Raw genomic sequence first — 16,138 nt, 5'->3', positions numbered from 1 at the left:
TAGAAAAACAGGCTTAGTGATAAGCCTTCCAACGCTCTTAAGCTGGACCGCTTTTCAAGGAACAAATTGATGAAGAAACTCAAACTGGGTTTTGTGCCTGCAATGTGGCAGGAGGCATGCAGAGAAATCCCCTAATTCAGATTAATTTAAAATGCTGGATAAAATATTTTAAAATATCTTTCTAAATGCATGGCTGAGTTGGTTGAAAAATAAGGGAAGTCCTCAGGGGCCACACATAAGAGATAGCATGAACCCAAAGTAAGTTCTGGAGCTGGCATTTGCCTGGGACATCTACCTACCTATCCCTGGTGGCTTGCGGCTTAGGCGTCATAGGGCCAGTTGGGAGTTAGGACATCAGGCCTGAACAAGTGGAAAGTAGAACTAATGACCTGTGCATAAAGTTGTGACCCCTGAAAGGTAACACCCCCAGTAAGTGAATTAGGTACGGTGCGGGGGTGGGAGTGAATCACCCTACAGAGAGAAATAGTGGAGATAATTAACCCACTTATTATTAAGAAGGACAAAATGGGGGAAACGTTTCCCTTGAAAGTGACTAACACCAGCCCTCCCTCATGCAGGAGAGAGCACAGCCTATTCTTCGTGGAATGGATGAGACAGTCTGACAGTGCTCCCAGGGTATCAAGTGCCCCAAATGCCTAGCAACACCATACATAAATCTTTTCTAGAGGAACACACCCAAATGATTATCACAACTTAGTTTCCAAAGAACATATGCTTACAGTTTAAAAACAAAACATAAACCTATAAGAAAACAACATGTGACAGTGAGTGGAAACAGTTAAGACAATGCCAATTTTTGACCTTGAGAATATCTAAATGAGTGTGTTTATATTTAAATATAAATCTCGAATATACTTTTTGAGAAATAAAAGGGGGTACCTAACAAAGGAACAAAAGATATCACAAGTAACCTACATCTTTGAAAAAGAACCAAAGAGAAATGCTAGAAAAATAATTTCTAATAACTGACATTAGAAACTCAGTATAGGATCTGGCTCAAGATAGCAATGCAAGAGGCTCCTAAGCTCATCCTGCCACAGACACATGGAATCAACAGCTACATACGAAACAACTCCCTCTGAAGGAAATCCAGAAACTACCTGACTCCTACTCAATGGGCAAATGAGAAAAAACCCACATCAAGATAAGTAGGAGAAGCTGAGAAACAATCTCGCCATAAACCCCACCCCTGGTGCAGCAACGCCCAACTGGGAGGGAACTCACTACTCCCAGCTTCTTCCTAAGGAGTGAGGGACTTAGACACCCCCAATCTGGTGCCCCAACTTTTAAGACCTCCACCTGAGAGACAGGTGCCCGCAAGACCAGTGGGGCTTGCATCCGTAAGACCTACAAGGCCATAGGGATCTAAAAGATAGTTCATAAAGGGCTCCCACAGACTCACAATGGCTAACCCCCCAGGCCCAGCACAGAACCAGCAGACTGAAACCTGCCCAGTCTTTCCAGAAAAGAGGCCTATTTGCATACTTTGATAGCTCTGACCTGAGGGGTAGGCTTCTAATCTAACACACATCAAGGGGCTGACTGCATTTTTTGCTCCCTTCCCCCTACAATTAATGTTTTTGACATGATATCTTACAACTTTTTGTTTTGTATATCCCTTAACTACTCACTGTAGATATAGATGATTTTACTACTTGTACTTTAACTTTCCTACTGCTTTGTAATCAACAGAGTTGATTAACTATGTTTACTGTATATTTGCCTTTACCAGTGAGCTTTTTCCTATTGTAATTTTCACATTTCTAGTAGTGGCCTTTTGTTTTTCCGTTAGAGAAGTCCCTTCATCATTGCTTATAAAGCTGGTTTGGTGGTGCTGAACACTTTTAGCTTTTGCTTGTCCATAAAACTTTTCATGTCCCCATCAAATCTGAATGTAAGCTCTGCTGGGTAGAGTACTCTTAGTTGTAGGCTTTTCCCTTTCATCACTTTAAATATATCGTGCCACTCCCTTCTAGCCTGCAGAGTTTCTGCTGAAAAGTCAGCTGGTAGCCCTAGGTGAGTTCCCTTCTAGGAAACTTGTTGCTTTTCCATTGCTACTTTTAATATCCTCTCTTTAACTTTCCTTTTTTTTTTTTTTTTTTTTGCGGTACGCAAGCCTCTCACTGCTGTGGCCTCTCCCGTTGCGGAGCACAGCCTCCGGACGCACAGGCTCAGCGGCCATGGCTCACGGGCCCAGCCGCTCCGCGGCACGTGGGATCTTCCCAGACCGGGGCACGAACCCGCATCCCCTGTATCGACAGGCGGACTCTCAACCACTGCGCCACCAGGGGAGCCCACTTTTTTCCATTCTAATTAAAATGTGTCTTGGTGTGATCCTCTTTAGGCTGATCTTGTTTGGGACTCTCTGTGCTTCCTGGACCAACAAATTTCAAAACACACAATGGATAAAACGGCACAATGGATACATTCCTCAGAAGGATAACTTACCAAAACTGCCTAAAGAAAAAACCTGAATGCTTCTACAACCATTAAAGAAATTAATTCAGTAGTTTAAAATCTTCCTACAAAGAAAATACTAGATCGAGAAAGTTCTAAAAGCGAGGTTTGTTTTTTAATTCTGACATTAAATTTTTCAGAGAAGAGGAAAAGTTCTCCAACTAATTTTATAAAGCTAGTATAGGCATACTCCTCAGAACATTTCCCTGATTAATGTTTTCCCAATAAATTAACTCTTGTATTTAATACTCCAACATCATATAACATATGTATCATTCAAAACAACATTTCAACAGCGTATATAGGAAATAATATATTTAGGACCCAAAACTCAATACATTTTTACCAGTAACAACAACAAAAACAACAACAACAACAAAGGTGTGGGAAATGCCCTGAGTTACATTACAAACACAACTGGCAATATGTTCTCAGCATCATGTGTCAGGAAATCAAAAAACACACTGAATATCAATGAAGGGGATATTCACATAGATGCCAGTAGTGATAAAAGAAGCACTAAAGTATCATCCTCAGTGTGAATCATTCTCTGTCACATTTCCATAGTGCCTTTCATATTTCATATTACCCTTTTTTCCCCTAGTTTTGTATTATAAGAACCAAAAAAGCTGAGGAAATGTTAAAGATTAATGAAAAAGAAGCAAACCAAGCAGAAAAGCAGTAACAATGAAAGAGAATATGTTACTGCTGACAAAGCAACTATTTGTTAACAACTATATTGTTTGGTGATCAGGAAGCAAAGTTATAGACATTTACAGCCTAATGTTATAGTTTGTTATTTAATTGAGGTTTGTTTACTATATTTTAGTTACATTTTAGGAAATTGGTTTGGGTTAACAAGTAACTCATTATAATTTTACCATTTAAAACAGAGGGCAATAGGCTCTCAATTAATATTTTTGCATAGAACATCTGATTTTCATAAACAAATTACTAATATTAAGTAGATATCTGTATAATTCTAATATCAAAACTATCAAAGACAGTATGAGAAAGATAATCACAGTCCCCTCTTGTCCGTAAACATAAATTCTAAACAGAATATTTTTTGAAATGACAAGTTTGGTTTCTTCCAGAAATGTAAGATTGGTTCAACCTTAGAAAATGTATTAATGCAATTCACCTCATAAACACATTGCAGGAAAAAACCCTATGTTCATCTCAATAGAGGCAGGAAAAAAACATTTAATAAAATTCAACATTCACTCATGATTAAAAAAAAAAAACTACTAGCAAACTAAAAATAGGGCACTTCCCTAACCCAATAAACAAGAAATGCATTAAAATGTTATACACGTCATACATACATGCTGAAACTTTAAGAGCATTCCTTTAAAGCCGTGAACAAGACAAGGATGTCTATTATCACTCTATTCAACATTGCCCTAGATGTCTTAGTCTCAGCATTCACACACACACACGTGTGCATGATCACAAAGTATAAGTAGAAAGAAAGCTTCCACAGATGATATGATTGTTTAAAGGGAAAATCCAAAGAAAATCTACAAATGCTTCTAAATTATAAAAAGTATTCAAATTATTTAATATCTATTGCATATTAAATCAGATCCCTAACACTCAACATAAACAGAATGTCAACCCCATATGGATTAAGCACTTTAAAATGAAATGTGCACCGCTTATATGCAAAAGCTTACTTATGCTCCTGATGAGAAACTGGAATGGCACAAGGAGTGGGGTAAGAAAAACAGCCCACTTCTCACTCTCCACCCCTTACAGGGTGCATTATTTTCTTGCTGCCATAACAAATTAACACAAATTTACCAGCTTAAAACAACACAAATTTATTATCACAGCTCTGTAGGTTGGAATTCTGTCACGAGTCTCACTGGGCTAAAATCAAGGCATCAGTAGGGCTGTGTTCTTTTCTGGAGACTCCAGGGGAGAATCTGCTTCCACGTACATTCAGGTGGTTGGCAGAATTCAGTTCCATGCAGCTGCAGAAATGAAGTTTCTGTTTCCTTGCTGTCTGTCAGCTGAGGGCCATTCCCAGCTTCTAGAGGCTGTCTGTATTCTTTGGCTTCAAGGATCTTCCCCCTCCATCTTCACAGCTAACAATGGGAGTTTGAGTTCCATTCCTGCCTTCTCTTCTGACACATCTCTGACTCCCCACTTTTCCTCTTCGTTTTTTATCTCCTCATCTCATGGTCCCTCACGTTAATCATATCTGCAAAGCCCCTTTTTTACTATGTAATGGAACACATTCACAGGTTCTGGGGGTTAGGGTGTGGACACCTTTGAGGGACCATTAGTCTGCCTACCATACAGAACAAGGAAACCGGGTCTGTTCCATGCTTGCACTAACACTGTATGTCGTTTGTACATCTTTCCATAACGCCTCTGCTCCAACAGGGTAGAAAATATCCCCCTTTTCTCACGTCCTTTCTGCTTGTGTTGGCTGAATTACTGAATTTTCCTTCCCAGGCTACGTGAGGTCAAAGCAGACAGGAAGATGAAGAATTTAGAATTAATTTCCTAACACCAACATTATCCAATAATTGAAACAAATGCCTCCCCTCTATCTGTTCTTGAACCATCCAGAGTTTAGGGACGAGTTACAAGGGGCAGATAGGAAAGAATGGGGTGGGAACAAAATGTCAAGCCATTCAAAGAAAAACGGCAGCATAGTTCCCCCTTCCTTAAGAACTCAACCCAAGAAGTTTCCATACCTGGGGTGGCAGTCAACAAGGAGAGTCTAGCTCGTGAGAGTCATTAATTGGGTGTCACTATGTACAATACAGTGTGAGATAATTCAACAAACCTTCCTTAATTCTTTAAACTAACCTATGTGGTACATAGGTAAAGGTATTATCATGTAAAATAGGAACCTGGGCTTACAGAGGTGGTCATATACCCAAAAGCACAAGCGTCAAAGAGCTGGATCGAAACCTAGGTCTGCTGGCTGCTCAAGCCCAAGGAAATTTCCTCTCCCTGACTTTCCCTAGCAAGAAGGCAAGACTGAAGTTTGTTATAATCCTCAAACGGTACCCTTCAGTGTATTCAAATGACACTCTTTGAGGTGTCATTCCCCTTCCCCAACCTTTCTCTCCCCAGATGTTACAGAGAATTCCTGATGAAGGACTTAGAGTTATCTACCTGCTTATTATCATACACATTTACTTCTGTATGGTCACTGTCCCTATTGTCCCAACAGTGATGTTATCATTGAGGCCAGTCCTTGGGTGATGATCACTGGGCTATGGGCTTGAATTTTCTTTTTCTTTTCTTCTTCCTTCCTTTCCTTTATTTCCTCTTTCTCTCTCTCTTTTTTTCCTTTCTTTCCTCCCTCCCTCTCTGTCTCTTTCCTCCCTCCCTCTTTCTTTTTCTTTACCTTCCTTCCTTCCTTCCTCCCTCCCTCCCTTTCTTCCCCTCCCTCCCTCTCTTTCTTTCTGCAATAAGCTTCAAAGAAACAAAGCAAGGTGCTGGGATGTGGTCTCTCTGGGTGAGTCTCTATAGGACTCACAGGTGCCAGGAGACCCAGGTGCTAACACACAGTCCTAATCACCGCAGTCTTTATCCCTTCAAGGAGTTATGGTTATCAGCAAGAAAGTAATTAACTACCTCTGCTTTCTTTCGGTGGTAATAATCAATTCTAAACTTCCAGCATAAAATCCCAACTCCTTACCCCAGGTACAAAGCCCTACATGATTCGCTCTTGCCTGTCTCTTCCGCTGCCTCGGACGCCGCCTTGCGCTCCACACGCGGCTCCAGTCACGCTGGCCAAGGTCTAGCTTCTGAGCACCTGAAAGGTGACTAGTCTGAACTGAAATGTACTGGAAGCATAAAATACACACTGAGGGCTTCCCTGGTGGCGCAGTGGATGAGAATCTGCCTGCCAATGCAGGGGACACGGGTTCGAGCCCTGGTCTGGGAAGATCCCACATGCCGCGAAGCAACTAGGCCCGTGAGCCACAACTACTGAGCCTGCGCGTCTGGAGCCTGTGCTCCGCAACAAGAGAGGCCGCGACAGTGAGAGGCCCGCGCACCGCGATGAAGAGTGGCCCCCCGCTCGCCGCAACTAGAGAAAAGCCCTCGCACAGTAACGAAGACCCAACACAGCCATAAATAAATAAATAAATCTTAAAAAAGTAAAATAAAATACACACTGGATTTTCAAAACCTAGTAGGCATATAAGAATGTAAGGTATATCACTAATAATTTTATAGTGACCACATGTTGAAATGGTTATACTTAGAACATGTTGAGTTCCTCTTAATTTAACTTGTTCCTTTTTAATGTGGCATTTCTAAAATTTTAAAATGACATTCGTGGCTCACACGAGATTCCTACCGGACAGCACGGCTCTATCACATTTTCCCCTCCTTTGTTTCCTTGGCCCTTACACTATCTGGACTTAACAGTGTCCACGTTACCTGTTTATAGTGTCTTTCTCACCCAACTAGAACGTAAGACAGGAACTCTGCCTCATTCATATCGGATTCTCAGGCATTTAGAACAGCGTGAAGCACAGTAAGTACTCAATAAATATTTCTGGAATTAATGACCTTACTCTTCCTCAGCTGGAGACGGTGAGCTCTGTCTGTCCTCTCCCAGAACACGAGGTCTCAAGTCTTTTGGGCTACACCCGCAGCTCAGCGCTGACGGTGTGCTCTTGACACCGGGTGGAGGGGTGGTTGGGTATCCACACTGGAAAAACGCGCCTCCCGCGCGGAAAAAGCTTCCCGCCCGACGCCCCCGCGCTCAGCGAACTCGCGCTCCTCAGAACTCTTTTCCCCGGGCAGCCCCGCCCCTCGGCCCATCAATGGGCACTTCGCCCTCCGGCCGCACGGCGGCGTCTCGCCGGGACGCGGCGGCCGATGGTACAGTCCGTCCTCCCCGCGCGCCTCGAGCAGTGGGTCCTTCCAGTCATAGAAAAGCATTGTGGGAAAGCCGCACGTTCTTTCTAACCTCACCTCTCTTTCAGCCTGTATGGCGGTGGAGGTTCGGACGGTCCCGGGCCTGTGGCCGCTTGGCCTCCGACGGCTGGGGCGCAGGGCAGGAGCGCGCGGCCGCCCTGAGCCTAGTGAGGCTGGCGCCGCGGCCGGGCCGGGTCCGAGGCTCCCGGTTCCTGAACGCGTGTAGGACAGCGGCCTGGTCTGGCCTCCGCCACGTTGTCGGTGAGACCTCAGAAAGCCCAGAAGCGGCCCCGGGTCTGTGTTCCCATGCCGGGAGATGCGGCGAGGGGGGTGAGGGCTTTGGGGTCGATTGGTCATCGACTGTATGTCAGGGAATTTTTAATAGACGCGGGGGTTTTTTGCGTGTGACAGGGAAAGGCCTCACCGTATAACGGCACGTATGCCTACCTTGTCACGGTGGGAAATCAGGTCATCGCAGAAGTGCCATTTCAGATTTAGTTCTTGATAACTGTGTCCTGGTGCAGAACTTGGCGGAAATCGAATGACCATCACCAGCTCTGCAGGCGAGTTTTCATGTTCCTGCAGAACAGATCAGTTGCCTGGAAATTTTAAGGTTTCAGCCATTTGAAAGACGTTAATTTGGTGTTCGTTACCTAGTCGGATGTTGAGTCGTAAAGGAAACTGTTGAGCTGGGCTTAGTTCTTCTCCCAGGTCATCAACACAACAGTTCATCTCAGCCAGCTGTTTTGGGGACCGCAGCTTTGTGCCGCACAGCATTCCTTACGCGGTTTTCTTGCCGCCTTTGTGTTGCCCGTTCACTTTTGGAAACTAGTGGATGAGGTGTCAAAAAAGGCGTAAATCAAACACTTGTGCAGCCTTTTCCTGCCCTAGTATTTGACATCTTTGGTGTAGGAGCTGCACAAGTAACAGTTATACTCCTATATTATGTACACATGTGGTTTTGATTCTGCCAACGTTAAGTGTTATGTTTCTCTTAATAGGTTTTAATTTTTGTTCAGGTGAAAGATGGACGCTTGAAGCATAGACTGCTGCTAGCTGACTACTTACTATCTGGGAGCACAAAGATGACCTAAGGTAGGGTGATAGTTTTGAATTAGAAGTTGTCATACAGCAGTTATTTGTGATGTGAATTTTATCTTTCTAGATTGGGGGGCCTTCTCTAGTGGGTATTAATTAGTTATTAAGGGTTCACTAGTGTTAGTACTGCCGCATCTGTAAACAAATAGTTAACTGCAAATGGGATAGCTTCTTCCCAGTTTGTCATGAAATCTTTACATGATTTTATGTGAATTGTAAAAAACCACTTGCCAGATCTCAGGCATGTTTTATGTTGACATTTAAAGTCCAGAAGTGCATAACTTAATCCAGCGAAGAAGCATGTACTGAAAGTTTTTAAGATGTGGTGCGTGTAAATGTCAAATTGAGTGCCTTATTTTTCTTTTTAGGATGTCCTCGGTGAGGAACTTGACAACTTGATCTTCGGGAGTTGCTTAGAGTATTTACAATTTCCAGGATTGCTAAAAAAAATACTGCTTTTGGATAGTCTATAAATGTACATCTAAAACAGTGGGGCTATAAATAAAATAATTTAATGTGCTTCTTGGAGGTTTGTGTGCTAAGTGATTAACTGCCAGAAAATAGCATTTTTTTACTGAAGGATCATAGGGAGGGTACCTCCCTCTCCCAGCAACTTCAAAATTATGTTAAATCTCAGCTGTTAAGATTAACATTCAGTGATAGCGATCACTGATAGCCTCATGAAATATAGGCTTATGCTAGGCTCCAAGGAGAAACACGTGCTTTCTTGTAGTGCCTCTTGCGTGATGAAGTGAATTAGACTATTTGGTTTCTAGGTCACAGGTGTGCTGTATGTTACTGCATTTTTTTTTTCAAGCTAAAAGCAAATCTGCCTTCACTTTGCAGGAAAGAACAAATAGTGTATTCGGGCATTCAAAATATTTATTGAAAGCACTGAACTAGGAGCTGGGAACACAATGGTGCACAAACACAGTTCCTCCCTTTGGAAGCTTACCTTTGTTTAAATGGAGGAAATGTCATCAGAATTGAAAATTTCGTGAGACAAATTCCATGTATGATAGGATTTGACCCAGTCAGGGAAACCTGAGAAGGCAGTTAGGACTAAGGGTAGGTAAGTATTTATGCAAGGCAAAGCTGACCCCGTGCCATGTACAGAGGCCTTGAACAAAAAAAATGGGTATGACCATAAGTCCAGATTTCTGACTATTGTAGCTTCTTTCCCTCTAAGTGTCATCATTTAGGTAAGAGTTGAGTGCTTAATGAGGCTTGAAGGTGGCCATTATGGGAGCTCTGGGTGTTACAAAATGAGGCTGAACAGGTAAGAGGCCAGACCACTTAAGGCTCTGTATAAAGGGAAAATCCATGATGGAAATGCACATTTGCAAGAAAAGGGGTGCTGATGGGCCAACTGGAGGCTACTACCACTGTCTATGCGAGAGATGACCACCTTGGACCAGGGTGGTGGTAAAGTTGAGGAAGAGAGAGAGTTTATAGCAGATAGGAGTTAGTAATAAAGGATGTGTCCATAATGACTGCTAGGTGTGTAGTCTTGTACATTTGCAAATCCAGCTGGGGAGCAGCATTTTCAACTAGCTCTATTTGAATTGCCTTAGAAATCTAAGTGACCCCTTGGTACTACACTGGTTTTTAGTCTAAGCTATAGAAATAAACTGGGAATAAATGAGATCCACTGGGGTAGTGGAAGAGGGCCTAGATTTGAGATACTCAACTGGAGAGGTAGAACAGCGTGAGCTGCAAAGGATAGTCAAAATGGTAGAAATGGGAAATGCATGAAAGAAACAAAATATTGTAAGGTAGCCTAAAAGTTAACTTGGATTTGGTGACATGAAGGTGATTTTTGAGGTCCACTTTAGTGGACAGATAATCCTTTTTTTTTTTTTTTTTTTTTTTTGTGGTATGCGGGCCTCTCACTGTTGTGGCCTCTCCCGTTGCAGAGCACAGGCTCCGGGCACGCAAGCTCAGCGGCAACGGCTCACGGGCCCAGGCAGGTGGACTCTCAACCACTGCGCCACCAGGGAAGCCCCTATCCTTTTAAGAAACTTGGAATGGGAGAAAAAAGTGGTAGCTGGAGAAGAATTTGTTGGTGTGAAATTTGGTTCGCTTACTTTTTTTAGATGGTAGTCTAGCTGAGAGGAAGCGGCTGAATATATTAGTACTGGAGAGAGCAGGGATGAGAAGGCTGAAGGAGATGGGCTTGAGAGGACAGGTGGAGGGAACAGGAGAAAGGGAAGGACTAGGACTAGGCAGCCATGGCGAGGCTTGTCTGTTGGGTAAGGAGAAGATGAAAGATGTCCTGCATGAGTATTCCTGTTTTTCCTGTAGACTGCAATCATCTGCAGAGAGGAAACGTCTGAAATAGTATTTGGGGAGAATTAGCCAGGCAGACTGGAAGGGACCATTTCAGGTAGAGGGTCATGAATTTATAAGCTGAGGTCAACTGAAATCCACACATAGCCTTTTTTTTCTGAAAGCACAAGACAAGGACACTAGAAATTAAAAGCAGCACTTAACAAACTTTTTTTTAACATTTGCAAATAATCGTTGGAACTTAATGCCACAAAATACGGTATTACAAACAACATGTGAATAAAAATATCTGCAGTGTGAAAGCGATGCTTCAGTCATGCATTTGTGCGCAGGCAGATCCACCCAGAGTTGGGAAGGACCTTTTCATCCCACTTGGTGTACTACTGCACAGCGAGCCAGCTGCAGTCCAGGATTCCAGAACTTTGAACCGAAGCATCTGGTGTTGGTTGTGGCAGACACAAGATAACTTGGGAGTTTCCAGGAAGGAAAACGTGGCATCAAGTGAATAAGTTTTAAAATACTGTCTTTCCAGTTACCAAATAAAAAGGCCCTTAGGCACAAATATACTGTAGTTAAACCTTTAAAAGATGCAACAGACTCCATTATTTTCTTCTGAAGAAACACTTCTGCAGGTCCAAGATACTTGAATAATTATAATTCACAGTTTCAAAGTAAAGGTGGCACACACACCCTTCCCACCCCCCCATCCCTAGCCCTTCACTGGGATTAAGTCTCTATCTTGAGGCGTGAAGCTTGGGTAGTTTTTATTGTTTTTGCTGTGTGTTTTCCAGCCAGATTGCTTGTAGACGTCTGAGATTTTTCTTCAATCAGGCTATCTTTAGACCCGTTTCTTCTCTAGAAAAGAATGCATTTGAAAAATACAGAAAGTAAGATTCAGAGAAGAAACTACAGCCAAATCAATTTTATTAACACAAATACTAAGATTTAAGACATCACGTTGTATTTAGGAAAGGTATGTAATGTCAAAAGCTGTTCAAATATTCCCTTTATTTAAATAGTTATGATAAACAACATGAAGATTATGTTTAAATCTTAAAAAAGTTACTCTGACAGTTACATGCATAACAAATCTTACTCATGAAAATCAGGCATAAATCTCAACCCATTCCCCCAATGAAGTGTTATTTCCATGGTAGTTGCTGCTAACCCAGGCTCTCAGGCCTCCTGCTTTTCCAAGGAGGGGCAGAGAGATGAAGAGCATGGGGAGCTGGGGGTAATTTTTACTTTTCCCTGATTGTATTTTCAGTAGTCACTGAAAGAAACCTGTACAACACAATGCCCTGGGGACCCGCATCACTTGGGGCTAGAGCTCCCTGGTAGCTGCGGTGGCCCCATCCTGGAGAAATGGGAGTGGAGCTGCCAGAGCCTGAGCACCACACCCAGGGCTTCTGGAAGTGGGTCATGTCCTCCCACAGCCACAGGTGGAGGCCCTGAGGATGACACCAAAGTGCCTCCACAGCTCCCTCTTCTGCTTAACAGACCTGCTCTTAGCTCCTTTTAGAGATGGCCCAAGCTGTCAGTAGATCTGGCTAACAAGCGTTATTTCCTTCTGCACAAGTACCTGCCCATACATAATGAGCTACACTCCAGAATTTATTATTTTGAGATTCATTTGGGCTAAAAATAAACTACCCTCTAAGCGGCTGTCTTTCATCTGTTCCTACAGCTGGCTTGATTTGATTTACTCATATTCAGAGAGGCACCGATGGAGCAACAATTCTGCTAAGCATGAGGAGTACAAATCAAGCTAATTTTGGATCGTCCGACGTTATCTGTTTGGGACAGGTTTCTAGGTAACGGGAGAGGGAGGAGGACACCAGAGCATGAGTAAGTCAGGGCAGGGGAATAGAGAGCTAATATATCAGAAGAATCACTACCTTTTAAGTTTGTTGAGGGTTGAACCTATGTCTTCTGCCTGCACACCTTAAAGGAATAAGGAAAATGAATCAAAGTCTCTAATCCACCCCACTTTTACCAGGCTTCTGCATGAAAAAGTAAGGTGAGGTATAGGCAGGCCAGGCCACTAGCAGAAATCTGGCATCATTCTGGAACTTAGGAAATGCAGCTTTCCCACTTCCCCATATCATTTGCATCCTTTCTCCACATGGCAACCAGATCAGTTGTTTCCTTTTGGCACTCAATAAAATGCAAACAAACTCTTTACCATGGCATCTAAGGCCCTGCATTATCCACCCTCCTTCCCCTTTACTCTGCTCAGACCTCAAACACCCCGGCCCTTTCCAGCCTCAGCTCTTTCTTCTGCTTCCATCAGCCTTTCACAAATACTCACATGGCTGGCTCCTTCTCTACCTGTGAGTTTCAGCTTTACAGGTCACTTTCTGAGACCGTCTTTGCCCTATCTTTCTAAAGTGAGGTCATATGTTCGTTTTCTAACTCAGACCTTTGTTTCTTCATAATACTTACCTAGTTGTTGTTTTTTAAATTGTTTTACCTGTTTACTTTTATGTATTATGTGTCAAGGCCAGGAGTCAGCAAACATTTTCTGCAAAGGGCCAGATTATAGACTACCTTCTGTCTCTATTGCATATTCTTTTTCCCTCCCCACAAGCAACCCTTTAAAAACATAAAAACAATTATTAGCTCCTGGACTGTACAGAAACAGGCTGCAGACTAACTTTAGCCCTTGGGCTGTAGTTTGCTGACTGTCCCAGTGAGTGCCTTGTCACTCCTTAGATGTGCTCATTAGATAGCTGTTGAATTCAAAATCAAAGGTTCCCAGAGACAAGCTTAGAATCAGTGCCACTGATTAAAAGGTGCATGTGAGTTGTTCTTGTATGCAGCACAGTGACGGCTATTCTTTCAACATTTCATGTGTATAATTTAAGTTTTTTGAGATTCCTAAATGATGGTGATTAGAGAGTCTAGAGTAGTTGGAAAAGCAAAAATACATGAAATTCCCATTTGTATTGAAGCCAACTTAAATTTAAGACCCAAAAAAAAGAGCTTTGAAAAGTTAACAGTGCTTATTAATCTTCCCAGCAACTTTAAGAGGTAGGTTATTATTTACATTGCAAAGAAATTTAGTCTTAGAAGTTAAACAATGTTCAGAGTCACACAAGTGGTGTGTGGAGACAAGGAGACACCAATGCAGGTCCTGTTTGAATGTGAAGCCTCAACTAATCATGAATGTAATTTTTTTAAAGTGCTATTGACTTGAAACAAATTGTTTGGATAAACTATTAGCTCTCCCAGATTTATCTAATCAAAAATTACACAGACTTTAGTGGAAGTTGTGGTTAACCACTCAGATCTCCATTCCAGACTGAGGCATTCATTCCCCAGCAGCTTGGAGTGTTGGCTGCCATACAGCTCAAAGCTGAGCCCCTGGGACTTCCCTGGTGGCGCAGTGGTTAAGAATCCACCTGCCAATGCAGGGGACACGGGTTCAAGCCCTGGTCCGGGAAGATGCCACATGCCACGGAGCAACTAAGCCCATGTGCCACAACCTCTGAGCCTGCACTCTAGAGGCCACGAGCCACAACTACTGAAGCCCATGTGCCTAGAGCCCATGCTCCACAACAAGAGAAACCACGGCAGTGAGAAGCCCGCACACTGCAATGAAGAGTAGCCCCTGCTTACCGCAACTAGAGAAAGCTCGCGCACAGCAACAAAGACCCAATGCAGCCAAAAATAAATAAATAAATATTAAAAAAAACCAAAACTGAGCCCCTCCCCAGGAACAGCCCTGCGCTAAAGAGAGCCACCTTGTTCAAGGTCATGCCCCCTCCCAGGGGCACCCTTTACCCAGTCACTTGCTACATGGTGAGTGTTTAAGGCCCAGCCCCCTTGTCTCCAAGTGGGATGAATCAGAAGAGCCATCTCAACTCCAGAGCTCCCCATGGGATCATCTGATGCCTTTATTGGGACTATACCACTCAGTTCAACTCTTACCTATCTCCTAAGAGCACTTTCCAGTATACCTCCTCCATGCAAACCTCCATTGCAGAATCTCTTCCTAGGGAACCTAACCTAAATTAGCACAGGCTTTTTCTGTCCTTGCTCAAGTCACTGACAAAAATGAGTCAAGATAAGCACAGGGCAGTATATGACGGATATGCTGGAGTCAGGGTTCTTAGGTTGTCCATGAACTTCCTGAATTATATGCTTATGTGCATTAAATATGTGCTTACGTGCATTTTTATGGGGAAGAGACAGTAGCTATAATTGCCTTTCAAAGGGATCCACAATCCAAACAATCCACTGCAAACAACAGGCTGATACTGATCCATTGTAAACATCAAGTTTGTCTCTGGAGTAATGATTTAAACAGATGTAAATCCATCCAACAACCTTACACAGCCTCCATGTTTTTCTATCGCATTAAAAAAAAATACAATGAGAGATGATGTCAAACACCTTGCTGAAATGTCTGCTACAGTGCTCCCCTGATAACAGCTATCTAATTCAGCTGAGTGTTACATTGATTTTGTTAAGGCAGCTAGATGCTTTGCCATGTCCTTGAATTCCGTTTTGACCACATTTTCTAAACATTTCCAGAAGAAAAGTAATTCTCTTTGATGAAGAAGACAGAAATAAAATAGGACTTGAGTAATTCTCTGTCTGCCATCAGTTAACGATCGAACATGGGCCCCCTCTGAGTCTACCACTTTATCCCTGTTTCTCTGGCTCAAAAAATAATCTAGACATACTTTTTAAAATTAGTGAAGCCCATTGTTTCTTTATTCTGGCTCCAAACAATCTTACGATCTTTGTTATCATTGGCTTTGCCCCAAGCCTCAGATCATTTTAGACCTTACACTACCTCTAGCTCTCACCGCTAATGTAACTCTTCCCAGGTTGTGCCTTGTCTTGAACACACACCCTTCCTTCCTTCTCCTTCCATGTTTTGTACATGTTTTTTTTAAACACAGAATCTTGTCATCAGTACAACACCTTCTTAAAACTTGATTATTACCTACTTGATGAACTGTGGAGCCACCAGAACCCTGAGCATCTGAAGATCGGGTCACAGGAAGTGGAGGTACAAGATCCGTTTTTGAACTGCAGAGAGTCAGTTTTAGAATTAATGACTGAGGCAGTACCTAGAATCACAATCCAGCAATACCAAGTACATGAATTTCCATGACTACAGTACTTTTACAAATGGATGCATAGTTATTTCATTAACACATTCATTTAACATATAGTACCTATCATGTCAAGCTGAGATATGGCCACTTTCCTCGAAAGAGAAACTAAATAACACAAAGAAACAAACTACTGTAATATATAACATTTGCTGTGGTAAAAGAAGACAAAATGCCATCAGTTCCAAAAGAAACTCTTATGCCAACTTCTCTCAAATACGGATGCATTTATTATTCAAAATAGA

General features: G+C 42.6%; 1 protein-coding gene, 1 long non-coding RNA gene and 1 other non-coding gene across 5 annotated transcripts in view; 2 read left to right on the top strand and 1 right to left on the bottom strand.

The window, feature by feature from the left end:
* The first annotated feature begins 7,401 nt into the window (after nt 1–7,401).
* Nucleotides 7,402–9,003, top strand: LOC132597004 (uncharacterized). The gene is made up of 3 exons (XR_009563285.1): nt 7,402–7,638; nt 8,397–8,472; nt 8,844–9,003. It is a non-coding gene; the product is annotated as an uncharacterized lncRNA (long non-coding RNA).
* LOC115860311 (small nucleolar RNA SNORA13) lies at nt 8,175–8,309 on the top strand. Its single transcript, XR_004042416.1, has one exon. It is a non-coding gene; the product is annotated as a small nucleolar RNA SNORA13 (small nucleolar RNA).
* Nucleotides 9,004–10,388: 1,385 nt separating the features above from the next.
* The window catches only part of EPB41L4A (erythrocyte membrane protein band 4.1 like 4A), a 255,882-nt gene continuing 250,132 nt past the window's right edge, over nt 10,389–16,138 (bottom strand). For 2 of the 3 annotated variants that reach the window (XM_030869874.2, XM_060296121.2), the window contains 2 exons: nt 15,726–15,807; nt 10,390–11,619 (listed from right to left, as the gene is read on the bottom strand). In XM_030869874.2, coding sequence (XP_030725734.1) covers nt 11,491–11,619; nt 15,726–15,807 — 211 coding nt within the window. In that variant the 3' untranslated portion in view covers nt 10,390–11,490. Of the gene's footprint in view, nt 11,620–15,721; nt 15,808–16,138 lie in introns of all 3 variants that reach the window. The other variant, XM_060296120.2, reaches the window with a different exon arrangement.

The sequence above is a fragment of the Globicephala melas genome, chromosome 3, assembly GCF_963455315.2.
Source record: "Globicephala melas chromosome 3, mGloMel1.2, whole genome shotgun sequence".
In the NCBI taxonomy this organism is placed as follows: Eukaryota; Metazoa; Chordata; class Mammalia; order Artiodactyla; family Delphinidae; genus Globicephala; species Globicephala melas.
Note: the sequence above shows the minus strand (reverse complement) of the source record. Positions and strands in the feature narration are given on the sequence as shown.